Below are 21,187 nucleotides of genomic sequence, written 5' to 3'. Positions count from 1 at the left end.
AACTGTGCTCATCTGAGAGAGTTTCAAATCACTCATTTTGCTTTTAGGTTTATTAAATGATTCTCATTCTTGATGCTTTTTTTTGGCCATCACCTACAGACTTGCTGTTGTGGATAACATCGATAATAGGAAAGCAGAAGAGAATTAAATGGAAAGACAAATGAGAGCAAAAGTTATTTCTCTCTTTCAGTATTCTCTGAATTTTTTATACTAGTTTTTCTCTTTTTGTGGAAGGGTTCAGTGTCCTCCCTCCTGTGAGGGATGGTAAACACTCATTAAACACTGAAAATGTTCTGGCTGAGCAAAGGCAGAAGTGCAAGACCAAGCCTGAGCCTGCTGAGAGCTGAGGTTTGGCACTGGCTGCCCCAGAATTCCATAGAGAAAATAAGAACAATAATAAATTTAAGGTGGGATTGAGACATTTTCAGTGGGATTGGGCTGCTTTGAGGAGACAGATCGACCCTTCTCAGCTTTTGGGGTGCAAAGCTGGCATAGACTGGAATGTTGATGGTTCAGGGCTCCAACACTCTCCAGCTGCAAAACCAGTGGGTGCTTTGCTACCCATGGGCAAAGGAAACACCGAGGAGCGGAGGGGGGAAAACCCACCCCTGGAGGGGACAGGCTGGGCTTGGAGCTAGAAAAAAAAGTGGGATTTTTATGCTTTTCTATCACTACAGACAAGAACCAAAACTGCTCCAAACCTACTTTCCATGCACACAAAACTGTTCTAAACCCTACATCTGCAGATATATTGAGAAAGTAAATCTAATCTTCCCCATGGGGTGGAATAAAAAGTATTTGGGTCGTCCTCACCTTCAAGGGTCAGGTCAGGTGCTGGACATTGGAGAAACTTCTGGCAGCTGCTCACAGAACCCCTCCCTGAAGCCCCTCCCACTACCAAAACCTGGTCTAGCTAACCCAATGCACTGCCCAGCATGGAATACCCAGAATGTGGATCTGCAGGTCTGTGCCCAGCATGGATCACCTGGAACGTGGGTCACCAGGTCTGTGCCCAGCATGGATCACCCGGAATGTGGGTCTTCAGGTCTCTGCTAAACAGGGCTCACAAGGAATTTTGGTTATCAAGTCTTTAACCACTTTGTCCACTGATGCTTGAGGAGGTGTGAGCTGCTCTGAAACCTCTTTCTATATTCCAAGCACTTGCAGGGCAGTTCCCAATGTGGATGTGTTTCATCAGCTTAAATACTGCATAGTAAAAAAACCCAACACTTTAGGTTCAAATATTTTCTCCAAACAAAATTAAAACTTTTACAAATTAGTTGGTTATACCAAAACCTGTTTCTTTTTTTTTGGTTCTTTTTTTCTCTTTTTTTTTTCGTATTCTATCTAATTGTTAAGAGGTGCAGAAAGAGATACAAAAAGTTTGGGTAAAATCCAAGGTTGCTTTTAGAAGCTAAGAAAAATCTTACCACCAGAAGCTACTTTTTTCCTCAGATACCCTGTGGGGGAAAACAGTTTCTACCTTTTTTGTTTTCCTTCTGTTTCTCATCCATTTGTGATAGATATGTCTGGCCCCAACAGGCTTGGAATGCTGTCTTTGGATATGTAGAGTTGTTGCTCAGGAGAAGCTGTTTTAGCCTTTCTGGGCTGAGCAAAGTGGGGTCCTTCTGAGGAGGTGAGAGAGGGGGAATTAGGGAGAGATTTTCCATTATGGTAACCAGTTTGCTCTCTTTCCTTTTCCCTCCCGGAATTCTCAAGGTGCCTTCTCTGAGTTTTCATAGTGTTCCAAAAGGTTTGTACGTGATTTTTGGCAGGCAGCTACGAGCCCAACAGCAGGAACCTTTATGGCAGGCAGGCTCCAGTAGGATGCTCTGGCAGGAAGTTTGTTTGGGAGCTTTTAGCAAAATGTTGACAGAAAACCTTTCAATAGGATGTTTTTGGCAGAGAAACAGTGGAGGAACATTGTTCCTTGTAATTGTGTATTATGTGAGTGTCACAGGGGACACACAGGAGTCCCCACTGATCCATCCTGGGGCTGGTTCTGCTTCTCCCAACCTCAGCTCCTCCATGTGGGGTCCCCCCAGGACTGTTCCCCACTGCCCCCCTAATAGTTGGGACTGGGAAGAACTGGGAAGCTTTGCAGGGAAAAGTGGAATCAGGTGGTGTTAGACTAAAAGCAGGGACTGTTAGAGACATGCAATCCCTCCAAAATTAGCACAGGGATGGGAGTGGTTGGTCCATGCTGAGCCTGAGGCCACAGGGAGGGTCTGTGGCTGCCGATGGCTCAGGAGCTCTGTGGGGAGAGAACAGGGGGTGGCACTGAGGTAGGGGATCCCCTGGGAGGGCACACATGGGAGGCAGGGACAGGACCCCAGCCAACCCCTCCCTTTCTGGCACAGGTAGAAGCTGAGCCCCAGCACCAGGAAGATGAACCCAACAGAAGCCTCTGATCCCTGTCAGTGTCTTCTTCAGGCAGCACGTTGCAGCTCTGGGAAGTCTGGGGGGGTCTGGAGCTTCCAAATCTTCTCACTGAGCCTCCAAGACATCCCCAAACCCCCTCCCAGATGCCCTCAGCTCACCCAGGACCACCTGGAACCTCTTCCCAGCACCTTCAGGATCCCAAAACCCCTGCCCCCATCCCCACTAGGATGATCCAACCTCACTCCCAGCACCCTCAGGGCTCCCCTAAAATCTTTCCAGTTTTTTTTTTTTTTTCTCAGCCCCCTGAGGACACTACACAACCCCTCTCAACCCCTTGAGAGCAAAACCTGGATGGTCCCTCTCACTCCCCAATTGCTCCCTGGACCACTGAAAACCTATTCCAGTGCGACAAGTCTCCCATCCACCTTCCCAGTAACCCCCCAAGGCCCCCAAATCCCTCCAAGTTCCTCCCATGGCTTCCCATACCCCCTTCCATGACTCTCTAAACCTCTTCTGGACCTGTCCATTCCCTCCCCAAAACCCCCTGAGTTACCACCAGGCTCCCAAAACTGCCTGCCAGTTTCCCAAAGCTTCCCAAACTCCCTTCCCAATTAGTCCCAGGATCCCCAGCCTCCCTCCATGAGTCCAGGCCATACCCCAGTCCCAGGTGAGGGGGTGATCCAGGCTGATGTGTCCCACCCAGCAGGTGAAGGTGATCCTTCCTGGGGGGATTTCCAGCATCACCAGCAGCTGGTGGGTCCACTCATTATTGAGGACCATGTTGTTGGCCACCAAGGGCTCTGAAGGATCCTGCCCACCCTGGAACCACCTCACCTGCACCTGGGCAGGGTAGAAATCCATCCTGGAGCAGAGCAGGGGCCTGGGCAGACTGGGAGCTCAACAGAATCAGTGATGTGGAAAAGCTGGTGGGCACTGGGAGAGAGGCAAGGGGGCTGCAGGGACACTCAGAAGGACTGGGAATGGTCTGGGAAGGGTTGGGAGATGCACTGAGAGAGATAGAGGACATGGGATGACACATGAGGCTCCCTATTCCTTATTCATTCCTGAGGACTGTTCTGTTCTGACTCCACAACCCCAGACCTGCCAATCTCTGCTTTTTAGGCAGGATCGTGCCCTATGTTGGGGCTCCTGGGTCCAGGGTAGGAAGGAGAACAACAGGTTTGGTGCCCAGGATTGTATCAGGAGGTTCAACAGCCTGGGGAGTGTGTAGTGGCCTGGGTGGTTTCTCTCTGTCTTTGGCTGTGGGGTCTGCAGGGAGCAGTTTCTCCTGCCCTGTTTGCACCCTGGTGCACTGCTGGGCGCCTGGGCAGGTGGATGTTTCTGACCTGGGGTGTTCCACCACACACCAGATGTGTGTGAAGGACACTGAGGTGTGTTTTCCTTCCCCAAATTCTGTGTCTTGGACATATCTGGTCCTTTCCTGGAGCATCTCCTGCCAAAATGGGTCCTTGCCTGATTGCACAAGAGCAGAAACCAGGTCATTTGCAGTGGCACTTGTTGGGGGACCTGCCCTGGTCCCTGTGGCTCTACCTGTGGGGACAGGGAGGGTGTGGGGATGTTTCCTCTTCCACGATCCCAGTCCTTGTGGTACAACTCTGTATTTGGTACCACAGTGAACTTCTCTGATGAAGGCTGAAAACGATTTGCAAGTTTGAAAGATTCCCAAGTAGGTTGATAGACAAGGAACAGAGCTGCATTTTGGAAGATATGAAAAAAACTTAATTTCTAGATTTATCAGTAGCAAGACAGGGCCCAGTCAAGCCCTCAGGCTACATACTGGGTCATTACAGAACACTGGGAGACACAGGAATGTTTGTGTCTCCACACTAATGACTGTCTGATAACTGTGATAACTCCCCTCTGGAGAGCCATCAGCACCTTCACACCCACCCTGAGGGCTCATCTCTGCTAATGGGCCATTAGGGGCTGGAACAATAGGCAGCTCCAATAACCCAGACCATCAAAGAGTCCAAACCAGTCCCATGACTTACAGGGTCAAATCACCCATTGTGAAAGTCCCCACACTGAATGAAGTACTGGGCATTCCCACTGGAATCTGAGCACCAAAAATCTTTGGGTTTTGGGATTTCTGGTATCACTGTTTCCTAGAATATATTGTTGTCCTTCTTTTAAAAAATTCTTCATCACTCTTCAGTGCTGGGGTGGAGGCGGCAGGAGAAAATGTGGAGAATGAAGGAGTGGTTACACAGAAATCTGAAATAATCCTGTCTTTGCAAGAGTCACACAAAAAAAATTGTATTTCCAGAAAAAGGGAGACTTAGGCCAAAAGGCTGCAGCAGGAGCATTGCTTGCTGCTGAGCTCCAAGACAGGCTGCAAATGGTGGCACTGCTTTGCTTCTGAGCATGGGCATGTCTGAAAGATTCAGGTGGAGCTTTGGAATGTGCAGGAGAGAGGGACAATCTTACAGGGAGATTTGCAAGATGTAAAACCAGTAACAAAACCTTGTAACTCAAACTTCCTGTGTTCAGGGGAGGAGCTGAGAGACAGTGAGCCAGTCTGTTGTTGTGAGAAAGAGCAAAACATCAGGTTTGCATTGACAGCTGATGATGAGGAAGGAGCAGATTGACCCTTAATTAAAGCTGAAACCACCAATGTGTGCCAGGGTCAGCAAACTGCTGCTAAACTGGCACCGTGTGCGGCTCCCAAGATATCAAAGCCTGGCCCTGGATCAGGGGAGATGGAAATCCAGTCACTATTAATGCAGTGGGATGCTGAGGGGCTGGAGCCACTTCCCAGGTGGCACAAAGTTAAACCACTGGAGCAAAAGGAGCACGTGTTATCTGCCCAACTGATAAGGTCAGTTCATGGCTCCAGGGGGAGAAGTAGAAGCCTGCTAAGAACCTTCAAAGAAACCCAGCACAAGGGGCAGCTCTTGCTGATTTTTTCAAGATGTCTCACTGTCTCTGAACAAGAAATTAATGGGAGGAGACCCACTGAAAATATGGGGCAAAAAAACCATCAGTGCATAGAGCACTACATGGAAGAAGAGTTAAAACTCTACCTGAGAGATCCCCAGTTCATGCAGTCAAGCCACTTGATTCACTAAGGAGTAGAGTTTTTGGGGAGGTTTGTGTAGTTTTCTTTTTCCAGGAATTCCAGCACTCCCCACTGAAGATCAAAGGAACCAGCTGGGACTGGGGGAACTGCCAGCAGATGTGCAAGAGAAGGCTCACAGAAAGCAGCCAAGGGGTGATGAGCATCTTTCCCTCAGGATGTGTCACCTTTTCATTGTCAGCATTTCAGACTCAAGTGTCTGCTTTAGGAGCATTATCCCAGCCTGTCCTTGAATAATCCGTCTGTACTGGGTGAAATTTTCCACTTTCTTTTAGGAGTGACCTGCCAACATGTGAGATGAAGCTGTTTGGTATCAAGAAAACTTTTATTTGCCCCAAAATCTGTAACAATATCTTTGTTGTTTGTTGGTGGTTTCATTGAGTGGGATGCATTGGGAGATCAAATATTAGCGAGACTATATTTAAAAACCCTTTTATTAATTGTTATTTAAATTTGCTAAAATAATTTATTCTTTATGTTAAAAAAAAGGAATGGAGTGGAATAATCTCTTAGTCTTCTCATATGGAGAGATACTTACAGTTCAACCACTTGAGAAATAAAACTATCAACCCAGTTTAATTTGGAAGTTTGAACAAGAGATTATGCATATTTAAAGTCATACAAATATGGAACAATATTCCCAGTTCTTCCTCTGAAGTCTTCACATTTATTATGATGATTTGTCTTTATTTTACAGAGATTTTCACATGTGAATTAAAAGATCTTAACAGAATAAAAGAAACTATTCCATGGGAAATGGTTGAGACCCCCTCCCTAAATCAGAAGGAGTTTCAGCTTTGGGCTGCAAATGGGACATGGATAAAATACAGGAAAACCTTTCCCCAGCTCCCAAGACCTGTGACCATTTTAGGAAATACTTTCACTCTGCACCACTGACATTTCTCAGTTGTGGGTGCAGCTTTGTGGAACATTCATTGGAAAGGAATGTTGTGAAGATAAATTGTGACAGAGAGAAAAATCCCAGAAAATCCGACCTGGACTCTGTTTTGGGGGATCCTCAGCACCAAGGAGACAGCAGATCCAGACCCACAGGACACCACGGGGTTCCATGGAGTGGGGATACATTTCCTGTTTTAACTTTTCTCTGTCACCCTCTTTCCCTCCCCCTCTCCTTTTTCCTATTTCTTTCTATTTCTCTTCCTTTGCCTCACATTTACTCTTAAATAAAATCCACACTCTTGACTTTGGTATCTGGTTCTTTTTGCACCTTAATTTGGACAGAGACATTTCTAATCATTTTAATAACTGGATGATAACCCCAATCAGAGCCCCTTCACAGCACAGATGGAGAGAAAGTCCCCACAGTGCACCTGAGAGGTGTGTCAGGGGAAACCGTGTGGATCAGTCCTGTCTCAAGCAAAGGCAAACCCATCTGTGGGATTGATTTTGCTCAAGGACAAAGTTGCACTTGGTGGGTAATTCAGAAAAATGGGGAAACATGGTGTGTACCTGAAGAGGACCTATTTGTGGTGTAAAACTGTCTGTTCCATTGTTCCTATTTGTGTATAATATTGGATAGAGAGGTGCAGAGTTAATGTGTTATTCAGGGCATACTGGGGAAAAGGGAAAAAAAGAAAAGGGAATAGAGTGGTGGATAATGTCCTGGGTGACACAAAACTTCTGGTATCCTCCTTCTCTTTTCTCTGTTCCCCAAAATGCCTGCTAATTGGGAGTGGGAGGGGAATTTGAGATTAAATAAGGGTGGTCCTGTTCTCCTGGCAGAAGAATGTGTGCCCAGGTGTGAAAGGCTGGAATGCTGATGACTCAGACAGTGCAGGTGGAGCTGATGATGTGCAAAGTGACCCCCAAGGTTCTGAGGGTGTGCACACCTGCCAGCTCAGGCTCCAAGTAGGTGTGTTTTCCTTGGCCTTGCACAGGGACTGAGCTGTGATAACTCCCCCCTGGGAGCACTGAGACAATTCCCACACATGGCCTGGAGATTTTCACCTCTGCTAATGGGCCATCATGGATCCAAGCTATTTTTTTCTTTCCATCTTTTAATAACAGGATTATTTCAGATTTCTGTGTAACCACTCCTTCATTCTCCACATTTTCTCCTGCCACCTCCACCCCAGGGGTAGAAGGGTGGCTAAAAATATTTTAAAGGGCAACAAAATATTTTCTTTCCATTGGCTGCCCAGCACAGCCATGTTCACCAAAAGTTCCTGCGCAAGGAATCTCAAAACCTCCCTCAGAGAGAAGCTGAGACAAATTTTCCAAGGGTTCAGGAGTCCTTACAGAAAACAAGGAAAAAAAACTGTATTTAGGAAGATGTGAAAAAAACAAATTTAGACATTTATCAGTATAAATACAGAGCCCACCCAAGCCCTGAGGCTACAAGCTGGGTGTGAGAGAACCCTGGGAGGCACAGGAATGTTTGTATCTTCACACCAATGAATCACCTGTGATAACTCCCCTCTGGGGAGGCATCAACACATTCACACCCACCCTGAGGGCTCATGTCTGCTAATGGGCCATTAGGGGCTGGAACAATAGGCAGCTGCAATGGCTCACACCATCAAAGACTCCAAAAATATCCCATGGCTCACAGGGTCAAATCACCCATTGTGGAAGTCCCCAGCCTGGGTGAGGTGCAGGGCATTTCCACCTGAACCTGAGCATGTCAAATCATCAGGGATTGGCATTTCTAGTATCACTATTTGGATCCAGAGAGGGACTAAGGCTTTAACAGAATTGCAACAGCCACTCTTGACCAGACTGCGACCATCATCCTCACCAAAAGGTTTCCTTTCCTTTGACTGTGAATTCAGGGATACCACGTGGCACTCGGCACAGGGGCTAATGAAGACCGTAATGTTCATGCCCCAGGGGGGTGGGTTATCCAATTGACTTTTTGCAGGTTCAAACAAGTTTTTCTCTGTATCATTGCATTTCATGTAGTCTTTCAAGTAATTTGCATCTTTAAATTTTAAACTTTCTTGACCTATGTTAATTTTTCCCTTACAGCATGAGCTTTAAACACTGTGCACAGAAGTATCATCCAAATACTCCTGGAGCTCTCTCGGCCTTGGGGCTGTGCCCACTGCCCTGGGGAGTGCATGGAGGCATCTCCTAAAGCTGGCCCAGGCCCAGTTGACGGGATGTGTGAGGAGGGGGCTGTTGCAGTCCCTTTGGAATAGCTGTGGAGCCGGGGGGTGCAGCCAGGGGTGCCCAGGACTGTGGGGCAGAGCAGGGTCCTGCAGCCCAGGGTGCTGTGCTGGGGCAGGGACTCTGCTGCCTGCCAGGGGCAGCTCTCAGCCGGCCCAGGGAACTGCTGACAGCGCTAAAGGGAAGGGCTTTGGGGAAGGAGCAGCCCCTGGGAGGGCTCCTTGTCTCGTGCAGAGGCTGCTGCAGGGCTTGGGACTGCTCACAGGCCCCACATCAACCCCAGACAGTTCCCAGGGCACATTTCAGGGAGGACATTAAAGCAGGACCTACATGACAGGGAAGCATCCTGTTCTTTCAATTCTCTGGCCTGCCATGTCATGCTGGGAAATAGCACATACAAATTAACATCTGATTTCAGGAGAAGGCATTGAAACTTAAAATCTGAATCTCAGATAGGTGAATAAACCAGGCACTTCTCTCCAGGAAGCCTCTTATCGGGCTCTGTCCATCCCAGCTTCACCTCTGGTCTGGAACTGAGAAGGTATTCCAGATCTGCCCTTGGAAGCAGCACTACCCTGCTCTCAGCACTGCACAGGCACTTGTAGGTTTATGGTTTTCAAGATTTCTTCGTGTGAACTCAATGTGAATGCAGCACCAGGCAAAGCTCAGAGGAGATGGGAAAGAGAATGATGGACACTGCAGCTCTCCTGGCTCTGCTCTGAGCCACAGAGAGCTGAGTCCTTTAAATCGTGTCTTATTGCAAGGCTTTTCATAATTTCAGTCAAAAGCATGAAAATTCATAAACTTAAGTAGAATATTCTCCATGAATTGTTGTTGAAACTATAAAAACACAGATACAATGATTATAAAGACATTTTCAGGCTCTCTGCTGCAGAGTCAGAAGGAGAAAGGGTGATATGTTATAAAAGGTGTGGTACATTTGACCTGCCTCATGGTGGTCAGAGCTGTCATAAAGCAGCTTCATCTCCCCAGAGCAGCAGAGCAAAGCTGAGGCCTTGGCAGCACATGGTCAGAGCTCCTGCTGCTCACACCACCCTCAGCCAGCACTGACCAGAGGAAGGAAATGCATTTCTATCTGAGGGAGATTTATCTGAAAACTGGTGTGACTTTATCAGAGGAATCTCTCTTCATTGCTCCCTGTCCTTTGCTTTTCCTCAATTTTCTTTCCCTTTGGACCTGTGATATGGCCCCAGGACAGCACAGCCCCTCCCTCTGCAGGGCAGCACTTCCAGCTGAGGGCCCTGCAGGGATCACAGGGTGGGAGCCAGGACCGACTGCTCAGGCTGGAGTGGACACACTCACCTGGGGAAGGGGATGCCCTGGAGAAGAGCAAGGGAGCATTTCTGTGCCTGCAGGGAGAACTCCCTGGTGTCCTGGTTTGGGGGCCAGCTGGAGGTGAAGCCCCACACAGACACTCCCTCAGCCTCCCCTCTCTCCCCACTCCAGCCCAGTGGAATTGGGAGGGCAATCAAAGTGAAACTTGTAGGTTGAGGTAAGAGGAGTTCAATATTTGAAATCAAAGTAAAGGACAATAGTAATTGTAAATAATATATAGTAATGATAATAAAAGGAGAAAATACAAGTGTTAAACAATGGAATTGCTCACCACCCACTGACCAATGCCAGACTCCCCTTCCCAAACCCCCGTCAGCCATTTCTGGGTAACTATCCCCAGTTTATATACTGGGCATGACATGTTGTGCTGTGCAATAACCCTTTGGCCAGTTCAGCTCAGCTCTCCCAGCTTTTTTATTTTGGGAATCTCCTCATGGCAGAGCAGGAGACACAAAGGAAACAACAAAACAGAGTCCTTGACTTGGTATAAACATGACATGGCAAACAACCAAGCATCAGTGTGTTATCAAAAATATTCTCCTTCTGAATCCAAAACAGCTCCTGAGGGGAATTAACTCCATCCCAGCTGAAAGGAGGACAATGTCCAGCCCTTATTCCATCCCTTTTATGTCATGCCAGGTCTCACACTTCCAATTCCCCATCACCTTCCCCAGTTCTCTCTTTTGATAGACACACACACAGACATCACTCCCTTAGGGAATGGAACAGCTCTGTCAGGAGGTCATAAAATGGCCACAAAAGTGTCTGTTGAGTTCACTCAGGCCATGACTTTGGCCTCCATCCCTGGGAACAGTCTCTCAAGCAAGGAATGTGGTGTGGAGTACTGGACTGTTGCAGGTTGCACATTGGAGTCAGTTCTGATTCCAGCACTGCTGCACTAGGCCAGTTTTAGAACAGTTCCCTCTTCCTTGGTGGGAGGGCAACGATCAGAGGAAAGTCAAGGCTGAGATGCCCAGAACAGCTGTGGGTGAGATTGATGGCTCAGGTGGGTGATGTCCACCCAGCCAGCACAGAAGGGATAATTATTAATGTCATAGAATTGATCCATTGGCCCTTCTCTCCCAAAATCAAATTCCCTCAAGGCACACACCAGAGTTCTCCTCCTCCCACACCACCCTTCAAAAGCACCTGAGACCTTGAGGAAAAGCAACCCCTGGATGGGTTTGCCTTGGCCTGAGGCAGGAACAATGCAGACTCTTTTCCCAGCATGTTTTAATGGGCACTTCAGAAACATTAATCCTTTCTTGAGAACCTGAAAATTTTGATTGGGCAGGCCCAGCCCAATGGGGAGATGCTCCAGTGTGGACTGACCAGGTGGTCTTTGCTAAATGTGCATCCCAATGTTTTCAGGTCCCATCACCCACTGCTCTCAGTGTGCCCTTTTCCTGTTCATTCCACCCTTGGATCTTCCCAGAGGCTGCTGCATGGCAGGGCACGGGATTCACACACTCAGGCAAGGTTCTTTGGCCCAGGTGTCTGTCAGGTTGTTTTGGAATTCAGTCCCACAGTCTGATTCAGTTCTTTCAGGAGTTCCATGTCACCATCACATTTCCTCCTCCAGGCCCAGGACAGTGTTCCAGGCAGTGCCATGGGGCACAGGGGATGTTTCCAGACTTCCTGTGCTTGTTTCCATCACTGTAAGTATGTGGGCCTTCCCATGGGTAGTCTGCGGCAGTGTGATCCAGTCAGTCTGCCAGGCCTCCCTTTATTTCTCTTCCAGTCATCGTCCTCCAACCCATAGAGGTTCCTCCTTCTAGGCTTTCACATCCATGGATACCCTGTGCAACAGTTCCCATGGCTAAGCCCACCGCTCAGTCACAAGCCCATCCTTATATTTCATCTCTTCCTTGATGGCCTGAGGTGTCCTGGCCATAAATTATTCCCTCTTGTGCTGCCAATGTCAAGGCACCTGAGTCCCATCAATGGCAGCAGCCTGACCCACCTGCTGATTGTTCTGCTGTTCTTCAGGGGCCTGAGTCTTGGGTACAGGAGCACCCCCATGACACACCTTCACATCAGGTGCTCCACCCCGGCAGTGATACCTTTGCCACAAGGCAGCAGCCCAGATGGGTTTCACCCTGTTCTGCCAGTTCTTCTGCTGCCATTTCTGCACCCACCCCACAGGGCATTTGGCATCATCACTAGTGGGAGCAGAGAAGGGATCTGCTGGAGTCCTGACCTCCAGTTTTAAGATGAGAAGTTGCAGGGAGCAGCCCCAGAGGTGCAGGGCAGCTGCTCGAGGTGATGACAGGACAGAGGGAGCTGTGCAGGCCTGGAGGGGCACAGGGGCTGTGCCCTGTGCTGGCTCAGGAGCAGCTGGATGTGCCTCCTGCTGTGCCGGGGGGTGAATGTGTGTGCCCTGCTGGGCACAGTGAGGAGCAGCTGCAGCTGCCCCTTGTGCCAGGGCTGTGTCTGCCTTTGGTTCTGGGCACAGAGAGGCCAATTGGGCTCCTGTTGTGGCGCCAGGGGTGCCAGGAGTGGGCAGTGCCCTCTGTGCTGCTGCTGATGGCCGGGCAGGGCTGGCTGGTTCTGTGTGTGTGACAGTGTGCCCTGGGCCCTGCAGTGTCACAGTGTGCCCTGGGTTCCAGGTGGCCCTCAAGTGTCACAATGTCCTCTAGGTTCTCGAACTCCCTGCAGTGTCACAGTGTCCCCTGGTTTCCATGAGGCCCTCCTGTGTCACAATGACCCCTGGGAACCCTCAGGCCTGGCATTTATATCCCTTGCGATATTGGGGCACTTTGGGGCACCAAAAGAGATGGAAGAGATTGAGCCATTGAAGAGTGTCGAAGGGAGGCAACCAAGAGGACCTGCAGGGGAACTGTGTGAGGAGTTGCTGAGGGGACTTGGTGTGTTCAGCTGCACAAGAGGACACTGAGGAGACACATCATTGTAAATAAAAGTTCCTGGGCAGGGGCAGAGGAGGGACAGGCACTGATCTCTGCTTTGTGTGATTTTTCCGTCAATAGAGTCATCTCATCCCCCTGATTGCAAGAGGGTCAACTTAGCCCAAGAAAAAAAGAAGCAAAACCCTCAAAAGATATTTAAAGGCCCCTGAACTGCTGCAAAGCAGCAGGATCCCCTCAGAAAGAGCTCCCTGTGTCCCTCTCTGTGGGTTCCCACTCCAAGTGATGATGTCACATGTCCCCCACACTCCCTCACATTACCCTCCTCACGATAGGGGGGCACCACAGAAGCTCCCTCAGTTTTTCAACACTCCCCATCTCACGTTTCCCAAATCCCATCCCATTCCCCTTCAAGTCCCATCCCAACCCTCCCAATTTGCATCCAAACCCTCCCAATTTTACCCCATCTTCCCTGGATTTGTAGCATCCCTTCTCCTGCTGGTGACTCCCGCTAAGTGGGTTCAAATTGGATTAAACCATTTTGGGATGGAATTGAGTCATTTCAAGGTGGCATGGAGCCATTTTGGGGTGAGATTGAGGTGTTATGAGCTGAGAGATCAATCCCTCTCAGATATTGGACTGCAAAATGATGGAGAAATGTCAGTCGGTCTGGACACCTCCAGTTTTTGAGAAAAAAACCCCAAATCCCCACAGAACCCTGAAATCTTCCTGAATATCTCTTTGATCCCCAAATTCCTGCCCGAATTCCCAAGAGAATGATGGAAATTTAGATGTCTTTGTTAGATCTCTTTATTTAAACTTCAATTTCAGGTGATTTTAAGAGATGGAGATGAATCACATAAAATATTTAAAAAAACCACAAAAAACCTGAATCATGTGAACGTATATGGGGTTGGGTTGGGTGGCCTTTAGAGAATTAGAATTATAGAATTATTTAGTTTGGAAAATATCTCAAACGCCATTCAGGATTGCTTTTGGCGACCTGAAGAACTAAGTGAGAGCAGGGGAGATTTTTATGTTCAAAAGTCAGCCAATCCCCCTTCCCAAGGAATTTCACACATCAGTCTCTGTCCCCACGTGGGATGGTTCTGACTTAGTAAAATGCCAATTAAGCATTTCAGAGGAAAAGTCCCTCCTCCTCCCCAACCCTCCTCCCACACCAAAAAAAATCCAACAAACAAACAGCAGATGATAGTTCAGTAGATTATGGTACATTAAACAGAATAGAGAGAAAAAGTAAAACCCAAATAAAATACAAACTATACACTAAGAATAAAAGGTAGAAAGAGAAATAATAAAAAAATTCTACTTCCCTAGAAAAGATAATAAACTGCTGGAGGGCCTTGGTCTCTCCCCAGGAGCTCTGACCTTCACCCCAAGTCTTTGCTCATCCAGCAGGAAGAAGAAGGAAGACCCCTCCTCCCTCTCTTTTTCTATCTGAGATGACATCAGAATATGGTAGGCAGTATCATTGGCCTGTAGAAGTCAACTGGCCTGACCTGGTTCAAGTCAGCTGATTGTCCAAGGCCTACACTAGAAAACAAAGCCTAAATCTGGGCCTAACTAAACCCATGAGACCATGGATGTTCCTCCCCCTTTGTGAATTCAAGTGCCCACAGAGAACCAGGATGATGAGGAGAACACCAGCCAGGTGTTTTCCTAACGTGGATCACTGGGAATGTGGTTCATGAGTTCTGTTCAAAACGTGGTTCTTGTGATGGGTGATGGAGTTGGAGCAGCAGACAAAGCTCTTCCCACATTTGGGGCACGCACAGGGCTTCCCTTACTGGTGGGTGCGTTGGTGTTTGGTCAAGTTGGAGCTGTCGCTGAAGCTCTTCCCACACTCGTCACACTTGTATGGCCGCTCTCCAGTGTGGATACGCCGCTGGGTGATGAGGTTGGACTTCTGATTGAATCTCTTTCCGCAGTCGGTGCAGCAGAAGGGCCTCTCCCCCATGTGTGTGCGCAGATGAATAAGAAGATTGGAGCTGGTGCGACACCTCTTCCCACACTCAGAACACTCGTAGGGACATTCCCCAGTGTGGATCTTCTTGTGTTGCTTAAGGTTGGATCTGTGATTGAAGCTCTTCCCACATTCCTCACATTTGTAAGGTCGTTCCCCAGTGTGGATGTGCTGATGGCGAGTCAGATCTGAGCTCTGGCTGAATCTCTTCTCACATTCCAAGCACTTGTAGCGCTTCTCCCTTCTCTGAAGCTGCTGCTGCACCACCAGGTCAGAGCTCTGGCTCAGTCTTTGACTGCCTTCCCCGGACACGTTGTGTGTTTCCTCCTCGGATGTCTCTTGGCTCGGCTTGAAGCTCCTCTTCCTGTGGGATCCCCGTGGTTTTTCCTCCCCCGTGACTTCCTGTACCATGGCACTGTTCAAAATGGCCTCTGCTGTGAAGTTCTGCCCGGGGAATTTCTCTTTCGTACTCTCCATGCGCAGTACGGGGCCTGGAGCAGGAAGGAACAAGGACACTCAGGGCATTTGCCTCCGGCCCACAGGGAAGGCCAAGGACATCCCCCCAAACCCGGCCCTGGCAGGATGGCGTCAGCAGCGGGGTTGTCCTGCAGCCGGGGCCATGCTGGGCTGGAAGATGCAGCACAAGAGAGGGGCAAAGGGGCACTGACTTCCTCCTCACCTGCCTGTGGGTCCCGGGGCATCTTCATCTTCTTGGCAGTCTCCTTCTGCATCCTTTCAATGTTTGGAAAGGAGAAATCCTGTTCTGGGGTAAAAAACCAACATGTTAGCACATTGGTTGGGGGTTTCTACTCTCAAATCTATCTCTAGAAACACACCAGTGTCTCAGTTGAGATAAATTGCAATAGGGACTAATTCTGGAGGGAAGTCTCCTGCCCAGGGTTCCCTACTCAGGTGTCTGCAATGCAGAGAAAGTGAAAAAATACATCTAAATATAAGGGGGAAAACTCCAACTCTTTACCAAGAAGAAATGCTGAAAACAACTCATAAACTGGGCTAAACAAACTTGGGAGAAGAAACTTCCCAAGCCCAGCCCACTCTGTCCATTCAAGTTTGTGCCCAGCCTCCCCCTCCCATAAAACACACATGGCCACAGCACAGAGACGGAATCGCCCCCCTTCCATAGGATTCACCTTCCCCACACCCAAAACCCTGGCAGGAACCTTGAGAGTCAGCACTGCAGTCAGGCTGTGCTGCTGGGACAGGCAGTCAAGCCAGTGGTCCTCACCCAGTGGTGTGTGTGGTCCTGTCCCAGTGATGGTCACAGCTCAGATCCTTCCAGAGGGTGGTGGAAGCTCCAAGTGGGGAGCTGTGCTGGTTTAAAGGGAAACTGGCAGGAGAAATGAACACAACACAAAGGAGATTATAAGTCAGAGTTACAATTTGATGAAAGTATTACAAGCAATGCAATGACACGAAGTGAAAAATTGGGTTTAACCCACAAAAGCCCAGCAGTATAACCCAGCCCCCTGGGGCACAAGCGCAAAGGGGTTTCTTAGCCCCTGTGCTGAATCCTGTGTGTCTCCCCCAAGTCCAAAGGAAAAGTGCAAAGTGGCAAACCTGTTGGTGCAGCTGACAGTTGCAGTCTGGTGGAGAGTGGTGGTCACAGACTGGTTGAAGGTGGTGGTCTCCTCCTGTCGAGGTGTTGATCCTCCTCTCAATCCAACGAGTGTCCCCTGAGGTCTTCCCCCAGGATATGTACCCCAGGGAGCAGCCAGTTCCTCCCCCTGGGCGGGGAGTCACACAATGGGTGATTAACTCTGGTAGTCAGGGGGTACTTTGGAACCCTTGATGGCCCATTAGCAGCCACGCCCCCTCAGGCTGGGTGTCAAGGTGCTAACGACTCCCTGCAGGGGAGTTATCCCAGCTCTTATCTCACAGATGTCTTTCACACCCAGCTCCCAGCCTGAGGGGTCAGCTGTGCCCTGGGCAGCTGCTGCAAATGCTCCATTGTTAACAGTTTTTGGGAAATGAAGAGAGGGTGTGGAATACACAGCTTTGATCATCCACACAGGGATAAACTGGTCCCACCTGCTGAACTAGGACATGTAAGACAATTTTTAATTTTTTATTTAAAATTTTCAGGTACACAATGAGCAGCATCAGCCAAGATTTCTAATTGACAGAGTAGTCTTTTTCCTAAACTGTGCTCATCTGAGAGAGTTTCAAATCACTCATTTTGCTTTTAGGTTTATTAAATGATTCTCATTCTTGATGCTTTTTTTTGGCCATCACCTACAGACTTGCTGTTGTGGATAACATCGATAATAGGAAAGCAGAAGAGAATTAAATGGAAAGACAAATGAGAGCAAAAGTTATTTCTCTCTTTCAGTATTCTCTGAATTTTTTATACTAGTTTTTAATGGTATACTAGTTACCATTATGGTAACCGGTTTGCTCTCTTTCCTTTTCCCTCACGGAATTCTCAAGGTGCCTTCTCTGAGTTTTCATAGTGTTCCAAAAGGTTTGTACGTGATTTTTGGCAGGCAGCTACGAGCCCAACAGCAGGAACCTTTATGGCAGGCAGGCTCCAGCAGGATGCTCTGGCAGGAAGTTTGTTTGGGAGCTTTTAGCAAAATGTATACAGAAAACCTTTCAATAGGATGTTTTTGGCAGAGAAACAGTGGAGGAACATTGTTCCTTGGAATTGTGTATTATGTGAGTGTCACAGGGGACACACAGGAGTCCCCACTGATCCATCCTGGGGCTGGTTCTGCTTCTTCCAACCTCAGCTCCTCCATGTGGGTTCCCCCCAGGACTGTTCCCCACTGCCCTCCTAATAGTTGGGACTGGTAAGAACTGGGAAGCTTTGCTGGGAAAAGTGGAATCAGGTGGTGTTAGAATAAAAGCAGGGACTGTAGAGACATGCAATCCCTCCAAAATTAGCACAGGGATGGGAGTGGGTGGTCCATGCTGAGCCTGAGGCCACAGGGAGGGTCTGTGGCTGCCGATGGCTCAGGAGCTCTGTGGGGAGAGAACAGGGGGTGACACTGAGGTGGGGGATCCCCTGGGAGGGCACACATGGGAGGCAGGGACAGGACCCCAGCCAACCCCTCCCTTTCTGGCACAGGTAGAAGCTGAGCCCCAGCACCTAGAAGATGAACCCAACAGAAGCCTCTGATCCCTGTCAGTGTCTTCTTCAGGCAGCACGTGGCACCTCTGGGAGGTCTGGACCTTCCAAAACTTCTCATTGAGCCTCCAAGACATCCCCAAACCCCCTCCCAGTTGCCCTCAGCTCACCCAGGACCACCTGGAACCTCTTCCCAGCTCCTTCAGGATCCCACAACCCCTGCCCCCATCCCCACTAGGATGATCCAACCTCACTCCCAGCACCCTCAGGACTCCCCTAAAATCTTTCCAGTTTTTTTTTCTCAGCCCACTGAGGACACTAGAAATCCCCTCTCAACCCCTTGAGAGCAAAACCTGGATGGTCCCTCTCACTCCCCAATTGCTCCCTGGACCACTGAAAAACCCATTCCAGTACAACAAGTCTCCCATCCCCCTTCCCAGTAATCCCTCAAGGACCACAAATCCCTCCCAGTTGCTCCCATGGCTTCCCATACCCCCTTCCATGACTCTCTAAACCTCTTCTGGACCTGTCCATTCCCTCCCCAAACTGCCCTGAATTACCACCAGGTTCCCCAAACTGCCTGCCAGTTTCTCAATGCTTCCCCAACCCCCTTCCCAATTAGTCCCAGGATCCCCAGCCTCCCTCCAAGTTGCCAGGCCATACCCCAGTCCCAGGTAAGGGGGTGCTATAGGCTGATGTGTCCCACCCAGCAGGTGAAGGTGATCATTCCTGGGGTGGATTTACAGAATCACCAGCAGCTGGTGGGTCCACTCATTATTGGGGACCATGTTGATGGCCACCAATGGCTCTGAGGGATCCTGCCCACCCTGAAACAACCTCACCTGCACCTGGGAAGGGTAGAAATCCATCCTGGAGCAGAGCAGGGGTCCGGGCAGACTGGGAGCTCAACAGAATCAGTGAGGTGGAAAAGCTGGTGGGCACTGGGAGAGAGGCAAGGGGGCTGCAGGGACACTCAGAAAGACTGGGAATGGTCTGGGAAGGGTTGGGAGAGGCACTGAGAGAGACAGGGGACATGGGGTGACACATGAGGCTCCCTATTCCTTATTCATTCCTGGGGACTCTTCTGTTCCCCTTTCCCAAACCTGGACCTGCCAATCTCTGCTGTTTGGGCAGGATCGTGCCCCACGTTGGGGCTCCTGGGTCCAGAGGAGGAAGGAGAACAACAGGTTTCATCCCCAGGATTGTGTCAGGAGGTTCAACAGCCTGGGGGGTGTGTGGTGGCCTGGCAGGTTTCTCTCTGCCCTTGGCTGTGGGGTCTGCAGGGAGCAGTTTCTCCTGCCCTGTTTGCATCCTGGTGCTGCCCCAATGCTGGACCCCTGGGCAGGTGGATGTTTCTGACCTGGAGTGTTCTCACACACACCAGATATGCATGAGGGGCACTGAGGTGTGTTCTCCTTCCCCAAATTCTGTGTCTTGGACATACCTGGTCCTTTCCTGGAGCATCTCCTGCCAAACTGGGTCCTTGCCTGTTTGCACAAGTGCAGAAACCGGGTCATTTGCAGTGGCAGTTGTTGGGGGACCTGTCCTGGTCCCTGTGGCTCTGCCTGTGGTGACAGGGAGGGTGTGGGGATGTTTGCTCTTCCACGATCCCAGTCCTTGTGGTACAACTCTGTATTTGGTATCACAGTGAACTTCTCTGATGAAGGTTGGAAAAGATTTGCAAGTTTGAAAGATTTCCAAGTAGGTTGATAGACAAGGAACAGAGCTGCATTTTGGAAGATGTGAAAAAACCTAAATTTCTAGATTTATCAGTAGGAAGACAGGGCCCAGTCAAGCCCTCAGGCTACATACTGGGTCATTACAGAACCCTGGGAGGCACAGGAATGTTTGTGTCTCCACACTAATGACTCAGCTGTGATAACTGTGATAACTCCCCTCTGGAGAGCCATCAGCACCTTCACACCCACCCTGAGGGCTCATCTCTGCTAATGGGCCATTGGGGGCTGGAACAATATGCAGCTCCAATAACCCAGACCATCAAAGACTCCAAACCAGTCCCATGACTTACAGGGTCAAACCACCCATTCTGAAAGTACCCTCCCTGAGTGAAGTACTGGGCATTCCCACTGGAATCTGAGCACCAAAAATCATTGGGTTTGGGGATTTCTGGTCACTATTTCATAGAATGTATTGTTGTCCTTCCTTTAAAAATTTCTTAGTGACTCTTCTGTGCTGGAGTGGAGGTGGCAGGAGAAAATGCAGAGAAGGAAGGAGTGGATACACAGAAATCTGAAATAATCCTGTTATTGCAAGAGTCAGACAAAAACTTGTTTTTTTCCAGAAAAAGCAAGGATTAAGCCAAAAGGCTGCAGTGGGAGCATTGCTTGCTGCTGAGCTCCAAGACAGGCTGCAAATGGTGGCACTGCTTTGCTGCTGAGCATGGGCATGTCTGAAAGATTCAGGTGGAGCTTTGGAATGTGCAGAAGAGAGGGAGAATCTTACGGGGAGATTTGCAGGATGTAGAACCTGTAACAAAGCCTTGTAACTCAAACTTCCTGTGTTCAGGGGAGGAGCTGAGAGACAGTGAGCCAGTCTGTTGTTGTGAGAAAGAGCAAAACATCAGGTTTGCATTGACAGCTGATGATGAGGAAGGAGCAGATTGACCCTTAATTAAAGCTGAAACCACCAATGTGTGCCAGGGTCAGCAAACTGCTGCTAAACTGGCACCGTGTGTGGCTCCCAAGATATCAAAGCCTGGCCCTGGATCAGGGGAGATGGAAATCCAGTCACTATTAATGCAGTGGGATGCTGAGGGGCTGCAGCCACTTCCCAGATGGCACAAAGTTAAACCACTGGAGCAAACAGAGCAGGTGTTATCTGCCCAACTGATATGGTCAGTTCATGGCTCCAGGGTGAGGAGCAGAAACCTCCTAAAAACCCTCAAAGAAACCCAGCACAAGGGGCAGCTCCTGCTGAATTTTTACAAGCAGTCTCACTGCCTCTGAACAGGAAATTAATGGGAGGAGACCCCCTGAATAATGGGGCAGAAAACAACAGCAGTGCAGGGAGCACTGCATGGAATAGGAGTTAAAACTGCACCTGAGAGATCCCAAGTTCATGCAGTTGAACCACCTGATTCACTAAGGAGTAGCTTTTTGGGTGAAGTTTGTTTAGTTTTCTATTTCCAGGAATTCCAACACTCCCAACTGAAGATCAAAGGAACCAGCTGGGACTGGGGGAACTGCCAGCAGATGTGCAGGAGAAGGCTCACAGAAAGCAGCCAAGGGTTTATGAGCGTCTTTCCCTCAGGATGTGTCACCTTGTGA

The 21,187-nt window shown here is 49.1% G+C and overlaps 2 protein-coding genes across 2 annotated transcripts in view; one reads left to right on the top strand and one right to left on the bottom strand.

Annotated features, from left to right (window-relative positions):
• The window catches only part of LOC139684162 (uncharacterized), a 1,455,962-nt gene that overhangs the window by 1,079,360 nt on the left and 355,415 nt on the right, over nucleotides 1-21,187 (top strand). Inside the window, 1 exon segment of the mRNA XM_071579763.1 lies at nucleotides 20,378-20,389. Coding sequence (XP_071435864.1) covers nucleotides 20,378-20,389 — 12 coding nt within the window.
• LOC139684161 (uncharacterized) overlaps nucleotides 1-21,187 on the bottom strand; it is a 1,434,678-nt gene that overhangs the window by 1,119,508 nt on the left and 293,983 nt on the right. Inside the window, 1 exon segment of the mRNA XM_071579762.1 lies at nucleotides 14,555-15,092. Coding sequence (XP_071435863.1) covers nucleotides 14,555-15,092 — 538 coding nt within the window.

The sequence above is a fragment of the Pithys albifrons genome, chromosome 33 (genome assembly GCF_047495875.1).
Source record: "Pithys albifrons albifrons isolate INPA30051 chromosome 33, PitAlb_v1, whole genome shotgun sequence".
Classification (NCBI taxonomy): domain Eukaryota; kingdom Metazoa; phylum Chordata; class Aves; order Passeriformes; family Thamnophilidae; genus Pithys; species Pithys albifrons.
The sequence above is the reverse complement of the archived record's forward strand: the minus strand, read 5'-3'. Positions and strand labels throughout refer to the sequence as shown.